This window comes from Cyclopterus lumpus, chromosome 14 (genome assembly GCF_009769545.1).
Source record: "Cyclopterus lumpus isolate fCycLum1 chromosome 14, fCycLum1.pri, whole genome shotgun sequence".
NCBI lineage: Eukaryota > Metazoa > Chordata > Actinopteri > Perciformes > Cyclopteridae > Cyclopterus > Cyclopterus lumpus.
This window is the reverse complement of record NC_046979.1, coordinates 13,868,666-13,884,283: the sequence shown is the minus strand read 5'-3', so window position 1 is coordinate 13,884,283 and position 15,618 is coordinate 13,868,666. Positions and strand designations below refer to the sequence as shown.

Below are 15,618 nucleotides of genomic sequence, written 5' to 3'. Positions count from 1 at the left end.
TTCTCAGAGAGAGTCCTTTGGGAAGAGTCACAAAGCGATTTGCTCAGAGAGGGAGCGGAAAGGCGAGAGAGCTCGGGACTCATCCGCAGGAAGCAGCGCTGCTCTGGACGCCGCAGATCCCCAACGCGCCCCGGACCGCTGGGCCGAGGGAGAAGAAGAGAAAGCAAAGTGCGAAAAGAGGAAGAAATAAGGCTCACGTAGTGATGACATCTAGTCTGGGTGCCAGTTGATCTCTCTTTTCCCGTCTGACAGCTTGAACTGCGGATCTCGAAGCGCACCGGGAGTGACTTTTTACACACCTTTGCCACCGCCCTTGTTGGTCCCGCTGTCCTCCTGGTGATTTACACACGTGTCTGGACGTTTTGGAGCCCAGTCACTCCGCTTTAGCACACACTTTCTCACGGGGAACTAGAATTACAGGAATAATTGACTTGGACTTGTGGCGAAGCAGCCGCAGCAGCAGAGAGCGCCACCACGTTGCTCCTTTCGAAGCCGAGTGAAGGATCCACAGGAGAACAAGTGCTTGAAGCCGAGTGAAGGATCCACAGGAGAACAAGTGCTTGAAGCCGAGTGAAGGATCCACAGGAGAACAAGTGCACAGCGCGCCGGGGACAGACCGAGACACCGCGGGACAGGCGGCGAGCTACGGAGGCTCGCTCATGTTTGGGATCCAGGAGAGCATCCAGCGCAGCGGCAGCAGCCTGAAGGAGGAGCCGCTGGGAGGCATGAACAGTGTCCGGAGCTGGATGCAGGGGGGTGGCGTGCTGGACGCCAACACGGCCGCCCAAAGGTGAGCTCTACTCGGGTGGAGGAGACGCGCTACCAGCCTGCCGCCCTCCCTCGTGTACCGAACACAACGTGCTTTTCCCCCCCTGTCTGGAACCTGCAGCCGCCCGTGCAGGACACGAGGCGGTGTTGATGGGAGCTGCTGTCCAGAGGAAGAGAGTCGGGTTGAACTGTTGTAGGATCATTTGGGACATTAAGATCCTGCATGCAGTACAACCCCACAACACATTGAATAGCCTGTGTCGTTTTTAAGACGACGCAGTAAACAGTTAATGGCAACATGTGTTTCTGCTCCAGATTGCCCATGCAACGTGTGCCTTCTTCTTTCCATTATTGGCTGAGGTTTATTGAGCACGAAGGCAAAGGGATGGATAAATAATTATAGGTCAATGTTTGGGGTTTAAAAATGATGAGAGAGAAAATAAATCTGTCCATCTTCACTCGTTTCTAAACTCATGGATTCATTCAAGGGGAACATGATTCTCTATTTGGCCAAAAGTCAGAGAAGGTGGATAAATCATGACCTCTTGTCTCAGGTTATAAACAGCCTCCAATATTAAATTATACACATGTATATATATTTTATTATATTTTCATAAAATCATGATTATGGTTTTGTTTGTTCATAAAATAGCGTTTGATGATAAACAGATCAGACTTATAGTCAAATCAATAAAATAAAATAAATGCATTTACTCGCTGCATATAGATCCTATTTATTTTTTGTACCTTTACAAAGTCAAAACTTGATATCATCTAACACCGACTCATCCACGCATGTGTGTCCGCAGTGGAGTGGGTCTGGCCCGGGCTCACTTTGAGAAGCAGCCGCCCTCCAACCTGCGCAAGTCCAACTTCTTCCACTTCGTCCTGGCTCTGTACGACCGGCAGGGTCAGCCGGTGGAGATCGAGAGGACCAACTTCTTGGGCTTCATCGAGAAAGAGAAGGTCGGTGTTCCGATTATTATTATTGGTTTAATATTCTGAAAGATACTTTCACATCTACGAGGTTTATACTAAAGGCCTGACTATTTAATTGTGCAATTTGATATTACTGATGTAAATGTTTTACGTTACATTTAAATATGTAGGCAGTAACATTATGTGTTGTGTTTATAATGCATTATTATTAAAATTATTTTTGATGGTTGTTATTATTTGTAATATTTAGGATAACATTGGACTCAGATGAAATAATATAAACACATACTGTAGCTCAACAACTTCCTTCGATCCATTTGTGGTATTTGAAAAATATGAAAACAACCTTCGACATTAGAATTAATTTTAATTTACAGCTAGATTTAACATAACCACTTGTTCTATATAAACAACGGCGGGGAAACCGGTCTCCTCATCAATTATGACACCGTTTAAATTAGCTGAAATGCAGTGCCCTCCAAACATAACCGGTAATTACAGAGAAATTAAAAAGCCACAATAACGCCATGATTACACGTGGATAAATTACAGGGCTGCTCTGCTTTAATATGTCCGCTGTGGACATAAATCACACGTTTATTTCACGTATGCACGGTGTAAATAATTCAATAACTTAGTACACTTCACGGGCTTGCATGGTCAGAGATGTGCTTTTTAAAAATGTGCACGGAACATTTCAATAAACAGCTGAATGTTGTTGTGTGTTGTGTGTTAAGGAGACGAGCGGAGAGAAGACCAATAACGGGATTCATTACCGGCTGCAGCTTCTTTACAGTAACGGTGAGTGAGGAACGGGCGCGCGCGCACACACACTCATAAAGTTATTGACAATAAATCAAACCAAATCCGCTTGATTGCCTGTTGACTACTGCAACATTATACACAAAATCTACACAGGAAGCAGCTGACTTTTTCGATTTAAAATGGAAAAAATGTGCAGCAGAGGGCCAGAATGAGTGTCTCAAAGTGCAGTTTCACAACTGTGCAATTTGATCAATATCTGGATAAACGATACAATTTCAGAGCAGCTGTTGTTGGTGATTTATAGCAGATTTATGGCTTCATCACTGTCACCATCCCTAAATGAGTTGGTCCAGTCTGGGGGGGGGGGTTGACAGTTGCATGCTGTGGTTTTTGGTCAGTCTCATCAGTCTGCAGCTGGAAGGGAAACTACTCCAAGCTTTCTCTGAGAGGAAGACATGTGAAGCTATTTGTGATTTATTGATTTTAATTTAATTTGCATGTGGAAATGGACATTGCAAGTAAGTTGCTAATACAAACCATGTGGCCTCTGAACATCTCTCAACTGGGAAAGAGTGTGGAGGTTTTTAGGGATGGATCATGTTGTCGAAACTGAAAAAAAGGCCTTTGAGCCAAATGTGATTTGGGGATATCTAAAATTGACTAGACAGAGTATTACAGTAAATAAAACACAGCTGTTGAGACACATTTATTTTCTGTGTGATTTAAAACTCCTTCACGTTGTCCCAAACTTAAAACCCTAAAATGAAGATGTGACAGGTTGCATGTGTGAGTAGTTTAACCAAAAGATGATTTATTCCCTCAATTCATTTTCAGGCCCTAAATTATGAAATCAAATTAATGATCCAGAAAGAGAAATAAAGTTAAAAAAATATAATACATTCAATTTTGTGTTAGAAATATGTTTTCAATCTTCTCGCGATCCCTATAATTGGGGAGCTGCTTGTTGCGTCAGGCAGGAGTCTATCACTGATTTACGTTAAATTAGTTTGACATATTTTGTCGCTTTGTATGTTGTTCAGCTTGTCAAATTCAAGTTTATGATTTTCTCTTTTCTTCTTTCTCCCAACAGGCATCAGAACAGAGCAGGACTTTTATGTTCGACTCATAGACTCCATGACCAAACAGGTAAACACCCACACACACACACACACACTGAGATCACCTCTCCTGTTACCTCTCCGACAATGAGCTACTCCATTGATCCGCCTGTACTCCGCCGCTTTCCTCTATCTGCATGTACTTGCACACACAAAAACGCGTGCTTATGTCTGTAAGATTCTGTGGGTGGGTGTTTCCACAGTGTATGTGGGTGGGGGCACACACACACACACACATACACACGTACACACATACACACACACACACACACACACACACACACACACGCACACACGACATGGCTCCAGGCCTTTTTTGCCTGTACTTCTCTCGCTGTGATTAGAGTGAGGAGGCAGCGAGTGGGTGTTGAGAAACAGGCGTAATTCTGCTGCTCACAGGAGGAAGTGGAAAGATATAACAGCACCTTTGGGATTTGGTTTGCAGAGTAGCAAGCATTTTATGATCCGATCCAATTTTCCTGTTAATGTTTGTGTTTTTGTTTATATGTACCTTTATATGAGAGAGAGAGAGAGAGAGAGAGAGAGAGAGAGAGAGAGAGAGAGAGAGAGAGAGAGAGAGAGAGAGAGAGAGAGAGAGAGAGAGAGAGAGAGAGAGAGAGAGAGAGAGAGAGAGAGACTCAGGTAAACAGTTAGAATGAGGAATGATTTTTAGTTTTAAACAGAGTGACGTTGTGTGAGCACACTTGTACATATGAGGACATTTTTGAAAGTGAGGACATCTTGCCCATTGGGACGGAGCTTCGAAGGCCTGTGTGAGGGTTGAGGTTACAATTAGGTTCATGCATTATGTCAATGAGTGTCCCTGAAGAATTAAAGTATAGAGTTGTGTGTGTGTGGTGAGGAGCCAAGAAGCCATGCTATGCTCTGAACGCTTGTTAATTTCACTGCAGGCTCTGATAGTCTCACATTGCTGCCGCCACACTGCAACACATACTGTGAGTGTGTGTGTCTGTGTGTGTGTGTCTGTCTGGCAGGCCGAAGGGACCACACTGTTCCCTAATAACACTGTTAAGCTTCAGCTTGGTGGGGTGACAGCCAGCTACACACACACACACACACACACACACACAAATGCAGCATGCTCAGGCGTTGTCTGAAAAATTAAACGGCTGATTTTATTTCATTTTTTTAGCTTACATAAAGAGATTTTCAAATTGAAAAGGAAAAGTAATTTTTCCTCAAGAGGCTGACGCAGGCAGGTATGTGCTGCAGCTGTGGGCATCTGCAGGCTTGTGTGTGTGTGAGTGTGGGCGTGGGTGTGTGTGTGTGTTACTGTGTGCTAGTGGAGCTTTTATATATAAGTGAGAGGGAGGGATGAACAAATGGGAAACAGCTCAGGTATTTAGTGCTGTATCTATATACGTGTATAGGCACTTAGGCCAAACTGCACATGGAGCAATAAAGTATGTGTGTGTGTGTGTGTGTGTGTGTGTGTGTGTGTGTGTGTGTGTGTGTGTGTGTGTGTGTGTGTGTGTGTGTGTGTGTGTGTGTGTGTGTGTGTGTGTGTGTGTGTGTGTGCGTGTGTGTGTGTGTGTGTGAGAGATTCCCAGCGGTAGAGGAATGGAACATTAACAGGTGGTCAAACCAAAACAGCCGTGTGGTTGGCTTAGTTGGTCAGTGATGTCATGGCCACTGTTTCTCTAACCACACACACACACACACACACACACACACACACACACACACACACACACACACACACACACACACACACACTTTGGAGTCTATTTAATATTACTTTACCGTTAAAGACACTGTGATCAAAAATAAAAAAGTATAATTCCACCAAAATTCATGTCCCAACTGGATTCTTCCATCATTACCCAACAACCAAGATATTGTTTTCAGAAGATTTATTTTTTGACTGAAACAAGCTTGGGGATATCTGAGGTGAAACAGAAACAGCCTCTTCTGAACCAGAAGTTAGAAAACTTAGTGCAAATCACATTGACATTTGTAGTCATGCAAGTTACTAACGATCCCACCGCTTAACCTTGTTAAACATAAGCTGTGTGCTTCACTGAGTTAGTCCAGACAGGAAGCAAGCTTGACACTCCGAGGCTGCAGCTATACGAGAATAGACCGGTCAGTTTAAAAATCCCCAAACCATAGAGAGAGGCGGAGGTGTATGGAAAGTGAACCCCAGGAACACATTTCCCATGTTCATGAAGACCAATCAATGAGAAACCTTCAACGAGAGCTTCCATTGTAGCTTTGGTTGTTGTCGAGCAGGAACATGTATGTTGTTCTTCATTGAATAGTGTTGCGTGTATTACTGGGTACTGTTGTGTTAGACTCATATCGTGGAGTCGGTTTATTTCACAGTTCCGATTGTGACTCTTCTGCCAGTAAAGTAAAGCCTTCTCCAACGTTTGGAGTCTGATTGCTGAGAGGAGCCAGCACTGATTGTTTTAAATGGAGGAGGAGAGCGCCTCCTGGTCTTCAGAAGCAGAGTGTGGAGCGGCGGTTGATCTCGACTCTGTCCTGGAGAATAAAAGTGCCTGTCACCGCAGCGGCCCTGTCGGATCACTAGCTCGCTAGTCGACCTGACACTAACGCAGGAGGAAGTGTGTTCCCCTGCTTAACGGCACCTTGTTTACACGCCGCGCATGTCACGCTACTTCAAAGGTGGCGGAGCGAGCGGCAGAGATGCTGTGTGAAAGGCCTGGTGAGGCGGCGGCAGGGAGGAGAAAGCAGATGAAAGACAAGAGCAGAGCGAGGTGACAGTGCGATGAAGACAAACATGGGCCGGGATGGTAGACGGAGTTATGGTTAAAAGGAAGTTACACACGTACACGAGAGCCTGCCACATGGTGCATTCAATATTACCTTTAAATTATTCTGCGTTGTTTTGTTCATGAATAGAGCTGAATATGCCTAAGGTTGGCGAACAGGACAGCAGTGAGCGTGAGATTAGCAACGTCAGATGCCAGTTTTAGTTTCTTGGATTAGTTTTTATCCTATAGAATTTGAGCAATCGAATATGTTCATCCAAACTGGGTCAAAACAAGACAAGGATTGTGAGGTTTTGACCCAGGTCGGGCTCAGAGGGAGACGAGTCAACATTGGACAAAGCACAGAGTCAGCTGGGAAAGACGTGACTATCATCTACGGCATATCTGCAAAAATGAAAAAGTGATCTGCTTACTTATAGTTTATCACTTAACTCTATAGAAAATTAAGAACTGTTCAACTGGGACAAAGACAATATGGGTAATGTCTGAATTCTTCTTTTCTTTTTATTAAAGTCAATGTCTCCTGCAAAGGGTGAGAGAATTAGGAAACCCACAAGGTTTATCTTCTGTGATTTTGAAGGAAAAGCTCAGTTACTTCAGACCTGATTATATTCATAAAGATACATGTGTGTGTGTGTGTGTGTGTGTGTGTGTGTGTGTGTGTGTGTGTGTGCGCGTGTGTGTGCGTGCGTGCGTGTGTGAGAGAGAGAGCAAGAGAACAAAAGAGCAAAAGTGCATAAAAGAAAGGAGACGATAGAGGTTGAGATGGCATTGATGCAGGTTGGTCCAGAGGACGCTGCCTGGCCCACTCTTTTCCCACGGCACAATGAGAAGCTCTAATCATAGACAGAACTGTGGCTTATAAAGTTTTGCTTTCATTAAGCCAAAATCAAATTTCTGATGGAGCGGGATTAAAGAAACAGTTTCAAATGTCTTGGCTGTACGGATCAAGATCAGTTGTGTGTTAACGGGAGCATTTGAATCAGTTGGAATGTTTTCATAATGGATACCATGCAGTTTATGTTGCTCTCTTGATTGATGAGCTTCAGCTTCCTTCGGAGAACTGGCTCTTTTAGAAACGTTAGCTTAGCACCAGCTCTGTCTGCATTGACTGTACCGTCCTGGAGTCCTGGACTACCAGGAGCCCTTCAGGCTCAAACTTCATGCTTGGGTACATTTCCTGAAGAGATTTTTGCAACTGTAATATATGCACTTGCATGGGAAATTGTAACTGATAGGGGCCCCGGGCCCTGAAACAAATGGGGGCTCCAATTCCAGAAAACACAGAGGGTCCCGGAGACTACTAGCTATATGAAAAGCTTTAGGCTACAACAATATTGTAATGAGGCCCCTCAGACTGTACAGCCACTGTTGCTGCTCGCCATTAATGCAGCAAAGCTCCAAGCTAGTTCCTGAGGACCACGTTGTGTTGCAGTTTCTACAAATGAGGGGTTCAGTCTACATCTCGGCTCATGATGGGGCCCCATGTGGAACATGCTCACCCCAGGGCCCCTGGTGGGACAGCCCAAGCTTAAACATAGGCGAGATTTTTAGTAAGTTAGTATTTTAAAGACTACTTTTCCTTTTAAAATGGGATACAAAGATCTGGGGGCAATTCTGGGACAGTAGAGAAACGTATGATCACAATAAAAACAAATTCTGTTCATGAGACATTATTTTCTGCAACCTGTCGGCCCAAATGGTCGGCCCTATCGGAAAGGTGGACGAGCGGGAAGTCAACCCCGTAGAGTGAAGCCACGGGGTAACGTCGGTGAGGCGAGAACACAGTTGTAGGAGCTGCTGGAGAGTACGTTTATATAAGCCCATTATGCCCATTATGCCCATTACTTTTTTGGATGCAAAATTTGACCATATTGACGGACATATTGTAACCCGCAGAAGGTTAACATGCGTGTGTCATATCTGTACTGCGTAAAGACAGGTGCTAATATCGCGATTAGCATTTATTTCAATGTAGAAGCAGCTAATGTACGTTTAAAGCTCGGCATGCGACGCTCAGGAGATCTGTGATGAGTAATAGACAATAGTCGTGTAATTGATATACCAGACGGGGAGGAGGAAACGCTCCTTGGACTCGAACATGATAGAAGAGTAAGAACAGCTGGCGTTATTGTGAATACAAAGCTCAGTACCATCAATTCATCGCCTGCACATTTCAACCATCATCGCAGTGATATCTGAATGTCAACAAGATGATCAATGATTCCTTTTGATGTTTGTATTTAAACATACTTTACCAACGGTTTCACAATTTAGAATGAAATGTTAAGATTATTGATTTCAAATTTACAATGAGATATGTTCTTGTGTGTGTGTGTGTGTGTGTGTGTGTGTGTGTGTGTGTGTGTGTGTGTGTGTGTAAATTAAAATCGCTGTGCATCAATTTTTGCATTGCAGTTTGCGGTGATGCATTTATTGATCAAATAGTTAGAAATAATTCACTTGTCTAATGACGAATGTTGAATGCTGAATGAATAATGGAAGCCGATGATGGCCAAACAATATTTATTTTGTAGAAAGAAAGAAAAAAAAATTCAGTTTAGGACAGTCTGGGACTGTTGAAAGTCAGTTTTATTGTCAATTTCTCGACATTTAGCAAACATACAGAGGAATGAAAAACACATTTCTCTCTTAGTGAAGCACATAACAGATAATAAAGTTAAAAAACCACATTTCTAAAAGACTAAAATACAGACAACATTTGAGACAAGATATATATTTAAAAAACTATATTTCTGTATTAGCAGCAGTCAGACAGAGGAGGCTAAAAGAAAAAGTAGAAGTGGGCCATCCCTGATCATCAGCTTGTTAAGCGTTCACTTGGCTAAATGACCTTCATTTGAAACTCAAACTATAGTGTTCAGTTTATGGCAGCAGGTAGTCTGAAGCTCCAGCTGAAGACTATCAGAGAGGACAGTGAAAGTTCTTCACCACTCCCTGAGAGAAGTGAACTCGTCACTCGGTAAGACTCGCTGGAGTTTGGAACGACAGATCAAACAGACTGGAATAGACCAAAGACAGACGGGGCGTGTGTATTGATTGATGGATAGCTTAGTGGTGTGCGACTTGTGCTTTCGCTTTATTCTGAGCTTCAGACAAGAAGCAGGAAGATTGTATAACGGAAGCAGGCAAAGCCACAGCTGAAATGCCTCACGAGGAGCAGAAACTGTGGCCATTGCTCTGTGAATATACAATGTACTGCTTTTTAATATTAGACCTGAGCAGCGTGTGAACAGAGGGGATATTGTTCTGGTTGTGTTTTGGGATGTTCTCAAACGTGTGTGTGTGGGGGAGACGAACTCCCGGTGCAGAGACGAAGGGTTTGAAGTAGAGGTGTCACCGCTGAACTACATGTTCTTTGAGGTGATGTGGGAAGTAACCTGTTACCCTGTTACCCGCAGCATCACCCGATAAAAGAGAACATAGTCAATGTCGGCTACACCGCACATACAGCATGAAACAAATCTAACTCCTGCCAGTTTGTCACCAGCGTTGTGTTGCCCCCACAGCTGCAAAATAAAGTGATGTAGAGTGCAGCGGTCTGAAAACATGCAAATATGTTTTTTATGCATCGATGCACTGATGCAGACGATGACCGGCATCCATCGGAGGCTCTGAATGGCAATGCTTTATGCTCCGTCTGAATTAAAATAATTCTGATTTGAAGTTAGGTTTTGTATAATAAGTAGTTGAAGAATATGGTTATTGATGTTTTACATTTTTCTTGTTGTCAACACATTCCACGAAAGACCAAAACCAACAATTAATTTATCTTAACAAGTATTGTCTGTTTAGACAAGGCACACACGTGTTAAGTTAATCCCACATATTTCTACTCAGAGTTAAAAACCGAGGTGTCCTGGTATTTAGAGCTGCTGTTAAAATACAATATCAATCAATAACTAAAATACTGCAATGATGAAATACGCACACAACAGGGGCTGTGCTCCACCAAAGTCATTCATAGTCGACGATGATTTAATCAACAGGTCTGTAAAACTAAGTTCCTCCACAAAGAATCGCACAAAAACACAACACAACAACACAGAAATCTTAGTCGACCAAGATCTGAACAACCAATGAGTTGTCTAATGGACTGAGACGTGAACCCAACACCCTGTTGACTATTGGAGCTCAGTGCTCGTTCACTTTTGCTGTCTGTGAGCTCACACTGTGTTTTCTCTTTCTCTCGACATCTCGGTGTCTCTCCAGGCAATTATTTATGAAGGCCAAGACAAGAATCCAGAGATGTGCAGAGTGCTGCTGACACATGAGATCATGTGCAGGTGAGAAAGGGTGCATCAAATCTATTTCTTCTTCCTCTCCTCTAAACTATCTTCAAACAATCGTTCCAGGTCCTACTTTCTCTTCCATTCTCTCTCCTCTCCGCTCCCCTCCTCTTTCCTTCTGCAACATACTTTGTTTGTCTGCAGAAAGTTCTCACCGATCAACTCTCTGCACTCAATACATTCCTTATTTCTTCACCCTCATTAACCCCCCCACACATACAGGACGAGGCGCATACACATGAAGCTATATCTCTTGAAGAAGAAGATGAGTTTCAGCTCTCAGAGTCGTTGCTTTAATTATAATCTAAAGATGAATTTCTTCGGAAGTAGGTTGGGAGGAAAGAGATCTATTTATGGAGGCATTTTACCAACCTATCCTATACAAAATGTGTGCGTGCTGTGTGTGTGTGTGTGTGTGTGTGTGTGTGTGTCTGTGACGCCTGGTTAATTAGGGCACAGAGAAACTCATTAGTCAATCTGAACCCTCCTGTTGTTTCATGGCTAACAAATGGGCCTTCCTCCACAATCTGACTATAAAATATAGGCAGGGTCCCTCTCTTTCACCCACACACACACACACACACGTACACACACATACACACCCACACACACACACACACACACACGTACACACGCATATATACAAAGCAGTATGCATATGCACGCTCCCTCATGAAACCACAGTTATAAAAATTCAAATTTAGCACATGAATTAAGTTGTTCTTGTTCCCCGACCTTGTCACTGAACAACTTTAACCGTAACAATATAAATTGGGGTTCATCTATATGCAGGAGCAGGGATTTTAGCCGTGAAATCAGGCACAATAGTATTTTATTCTATAGCTCACTGAATAATCGTCAGTCAGCTCAGCTGCACAGCTTTGTGGAAAAACCTTTGGAAACCTGATTTGATTTACAAGGAATTTATATAGATAAATATAGATTTTATCATAAGTTATTGTTGTTCATCATGTGGGGAATGCATTGTGGACATGAGTAAACTGTTCTGACTCACATGTACAGTATGAACTGGTACAGTAGAAAGGCCTCTAATAAGTGAGTGTAAACACTTTGTCTGCAGAAGCCGCTGAGGTCAAAGTTACGGCTGTTGCCTCATGTTCTCACATGCTGATTCTGCAGCAGGGGCCTCACACACAACACGCAACGCAGAAAACACACACACACACACGCACACACACACAAAGAGCGCAGGGCGTCCATTAATCAGTGTGGCTCATTGTCATGGTGGTGCTATTAGCCATATGCTCCCAGCCAATCTGCCAACACACAGACCTGCGTCACAAACCTGGTTGGAGCTCTGGCAGGAATACGTGAAAGGTTTCACTCCGTAATGGACAATAGATGTTTAAATTCATCTCTTTGTGTTACACAGTTGTCCCTTTTCATACTATCTGGCTGTAGTTTATGTATACCAGCTTGTTCCAGCTCTTTATTGAAGCTATAGTGACATTGACACTAAGGGAAATATTCAAAGAGAAGGTCTTCTACTCTGTCAAATGGAAATATATTTGATATTTTGTTCATCAAATCTGCCTGACATATTTGGTTTCTTTGGAAACTTTTCTAATAAAATATCAGAAAATGGTTCAAAGAGCCCAAAAATGACATCTGCAAATGGCTTGTTAAAGATGTTTAGTTTACACTGATACAACACAGAGAACAGCAGCACATTCTCACATTTGAGAAGCTGGAACCGTTTCTATTGATCCACTAATTGATTAACTGACCAATTTCAGTTGACTTACCTTAACCAAAGCTATTGCAGAAATTTTTTTACTTACATTTTCACATAATAAAACTGCTGAAAATGGCATCTCCAAATCACTATTGAGACTCTATTGTTTAAAAGTGTGTGCGTGTGTGTGTGCGTGTGTGTGTGTGTGTTTGTGTGTGCGTGTGTGCGTGTGTGAGCAAAGAGAAGGGGGAGATGCAGGGGGAGCAGATGATTAGATCACCAGGATCCAGAGCAATAAGTGCTACATTACCCTCGTCCCACCCCTCGTTTTCCTTCCCACCACAACTCCATTTATAACATCTTCCACTCTGCTCTCGTCTCCTCTTCCTCTACTGTCCTCCTTTAATCTCCCCCATCTCATCTACACCCCTCCCACCCTCACCCATCATTCCCTTCCCTCCTAGCCCTCCCTCCTCAGGCTTAGAGTTCCTCTCTTCCCGTGCTCCCCTTTTTCCCATTCGTCCTGTCTAACTGGTGCTGGGGCCGTGTACTGACCCAGTTCATCGAGCAGCAGGAAGGAACAGACAGAGAGAGCAGAAAGAGAGGCAGAGCAGCAGATAGGAGACAATGTGTAAGGTGTAACGTATCAGTCTCTTTCTTTCCACCTCTGCCATCTGTGACGGTGGGAAACCTGAGATGTCTCCCCTTCCTCTTCTTCCCACCCAAACCTCTCCCTTCCCCTCTTCTCCCCTCGCTCTTACTCTCTTGTTTTAGCTTTCCCTCCCACGCTCATCCTTTCACTCTTCATCTGCGCTCCACTCCCCCCTTGCCCCCCCCGGCTTTATGCTTCCCCTCCTGCTTACACCTTTATTCATAATTGATGCACGCAAGAAAGCTTTGACAGACTACCAGTACATATGTGTGAATTTTGGATTGCATGCTATTTTTCTTTTTTTTTCTTTACGTGTGTGTGTGTGTGTGTGTGCATCCCACACTCTCTCCTCCTCTTCTGAGCCTCAGGCCTTTTCAATCCTCTCCCCTCCACCTCACCTGTATGTCAGTCAAAGGTGGGAATCTCTCGGCTCCTCACGATTCAATTCGAATTCAAAGGGCTATGATGCCATTACAAAACGATTAGTGATTCTTATTGATGCATGTGATTTTTTTCCCCTCATTGTGACTATCTACTATTTTAAAAAACACTGCATATTTGTAATGATTCATAATAATTGCATTGCAAAGAGAACCAACAAGAAAATAGCTCAAATTGGCACAGCAGGTTCTGAGTCATTTGACATAAAAAGCTGTCCTTATTCACAAATATACAACACAGACGTTAAACAAATCCCCCCTGTTTTCGGCAATGAGCATTCAGCTCTCATACAAAAATAACGCCTGCTGGAACATGTTATAAAACTACATATACAGTGATAAAGTGCACGTTTGCGATTACACGCGATTCTGTAGCGACGGATGTCCACACACAGTGCGTTACCACCATCCAACACACTTTCCTCAGTGACTCCATGACTTTAGCTCGTAGAGTATCGCTGAGTCTACAAAACGTTGAGCTGAATGTTGTATCTCGGTTCCAAAGTGTGCAACAAAGCGTGAAAGCTCTGGTTCTCGTTAGCTTTTTAAGCCGGAGGGTGAACGTCGGATTGTATCCATATTCGGCCGCTCAAGCTCAGCCACCCTCCCCAAAACTCTGCTAGTATTTAACCTTGAACCTAAACAAGACGCACGTGTATTACGTCTGTGGCGTTCAGGGGCAGCCGCAAGGAACGGACAGTCGAGTGTCACAGAATTATTACATAACTTGGAGAATTTTGTTTAAAATTTCTGCATCGAGTCATAATCGTTCAAGAGGGAATGGCGATGCATCTAAGAATCACCGCACAAGCAACTCCTTGGTTGATGATTGGTCGGGTTCATCTGGGCAACATGGCGAAACTCAGCAGCAGGCAAACCCCCTCAAAACTTGGTGTATATCTTTCAGATCCACTTTCCATGTCATATAAACAACATTTGTCAGTGTAGAGCTGCTAGACTTTTTGTACAACTCAGAGAGATTTGATCAATTTGCGAGAATTTGGTGGTTCAGACAAAGCGCAATACAGACAAAGCACATGATTTGCTGTAATACTCCCATTTAAACGTCTAAACTTGAACTACTGTATGAAGTACTGTGTTCCTGTGTCTAACTCTTTCTCACTTTTTTTCACACTGTGTCTGCTTCTGCTGTCTTCTCCTCTCGCAGCCGGTGCTGTGACAAGAAGAGCTGTGGAAACCGTAATGAGACACCCTCAGACCCTGTTATCATCGACAGGTACTGTCTCTCACTCCGTCTCTATCTTTGTCTCTCCTACACACACACACACACACACACACACACACAGGATGATGGACTGTGTTGACCTGTTTGAATGGCGGCGTGTGACGGGATGTTTGTGTTTAGATGAGCTGCTGTCACTCCTGAAATAGACGCTCCTTAGAATCAATGGCTTCTGATGGCAGATTGAAACTTTTGAGATTGACTGCTTTGCGTTTATGAGTCAAACAGCAGGACTCATCAGTGGTGGGGAGTTAGTAGCAGGAATTAAAGGTCCCCACAAACAAATAATGTATTTACATGTGCATGTGAACTTCAGTCATTGACCTGTGCAGAGGGGACATCAGTTACTACCTCATATCTGGCAGATCTGGACACACACACACACACACACACACACACACACACACACACACACACACACACGCACGCACATCTTCAGACTTGAATGAACAAACAATGCTCAGCCGTGTGTGTGTGTGTTTCCTCTCCGCAATGCAAAATACAGAGCTGTTTACTAGCAGAAGCTGTCTGTCGTTTTCACTGCCACTTTTTTTTCCTACCTGTCTGTCTGTCTGTTTTTATCTTTCTTCATGTCGAGGTGGAGGACTGAATTTATCCCCCCCCCCCCCCTCCTCCCTCCTTCCTCCTCTTTCAGTCTCAGTCTCTTCTGCAACAGCACAGAAAAATGGGTCATGAGCAAAGAAAAAAGTGACAGAGAAAAAACTGAGATGAGATCCAACCTCATTTTAATGTGATTTCTTCTTGGCAGTTGTTTTAACCCACTGTGAGCAGGTTCCTCTGCATGTGTGTGTGTGTTGAGATCACGTGTTGAGATTAACACGTGATGATGTCTTTATAGTAAAGCCTTAAACAGTGAAGATTGGGCATCATTGTATCGCCAATCTTTTCTTACTTCATCACTGGCTGATAC

General features: G+C 43.5%; 1 protein-coding gene across 3 annotated transcripts in view; it reads left to right on the top strand.

The window, feature by feature from the left end:
- LOC117743032 (transcription factor COE1-like) overlaps positions 1-15,618 on the top strand; it is an 83,306-nt gene continuing 67,688 nt past the window's right edge. For 2 of the 3 annotated variants that reach the window (XM_034550762.1, XM_034550760.1), the window contains exons 1-6: positions 1-790; positions 1,578-1,734; positions 2,445-2,508; positions 3,563-3,618; positions 10,580-10,653; positions 14,613-14,681. In XM_034550762.1, the coding sequence (XP_034406653.1) occupies positions 660-790; positions 1,578-1,734; positions 2,445-2,508; positions 3,563-3,618; positions 10,580-10,653; positions 14,613-14,681 (551 nt within the window). In that variant the 5' untranslated portion in view covers positions 1-659. The remainder of the gene's footprint in view (positions 791-1,577; positions 1,735-2,444; positions 2,509-3,562; positions 3,619-10,579; positions 10,654-14,612; positions 14,682-15,618) is intronic. The other variant, XM_034550761.1, reaches the window with a different exon arrangement.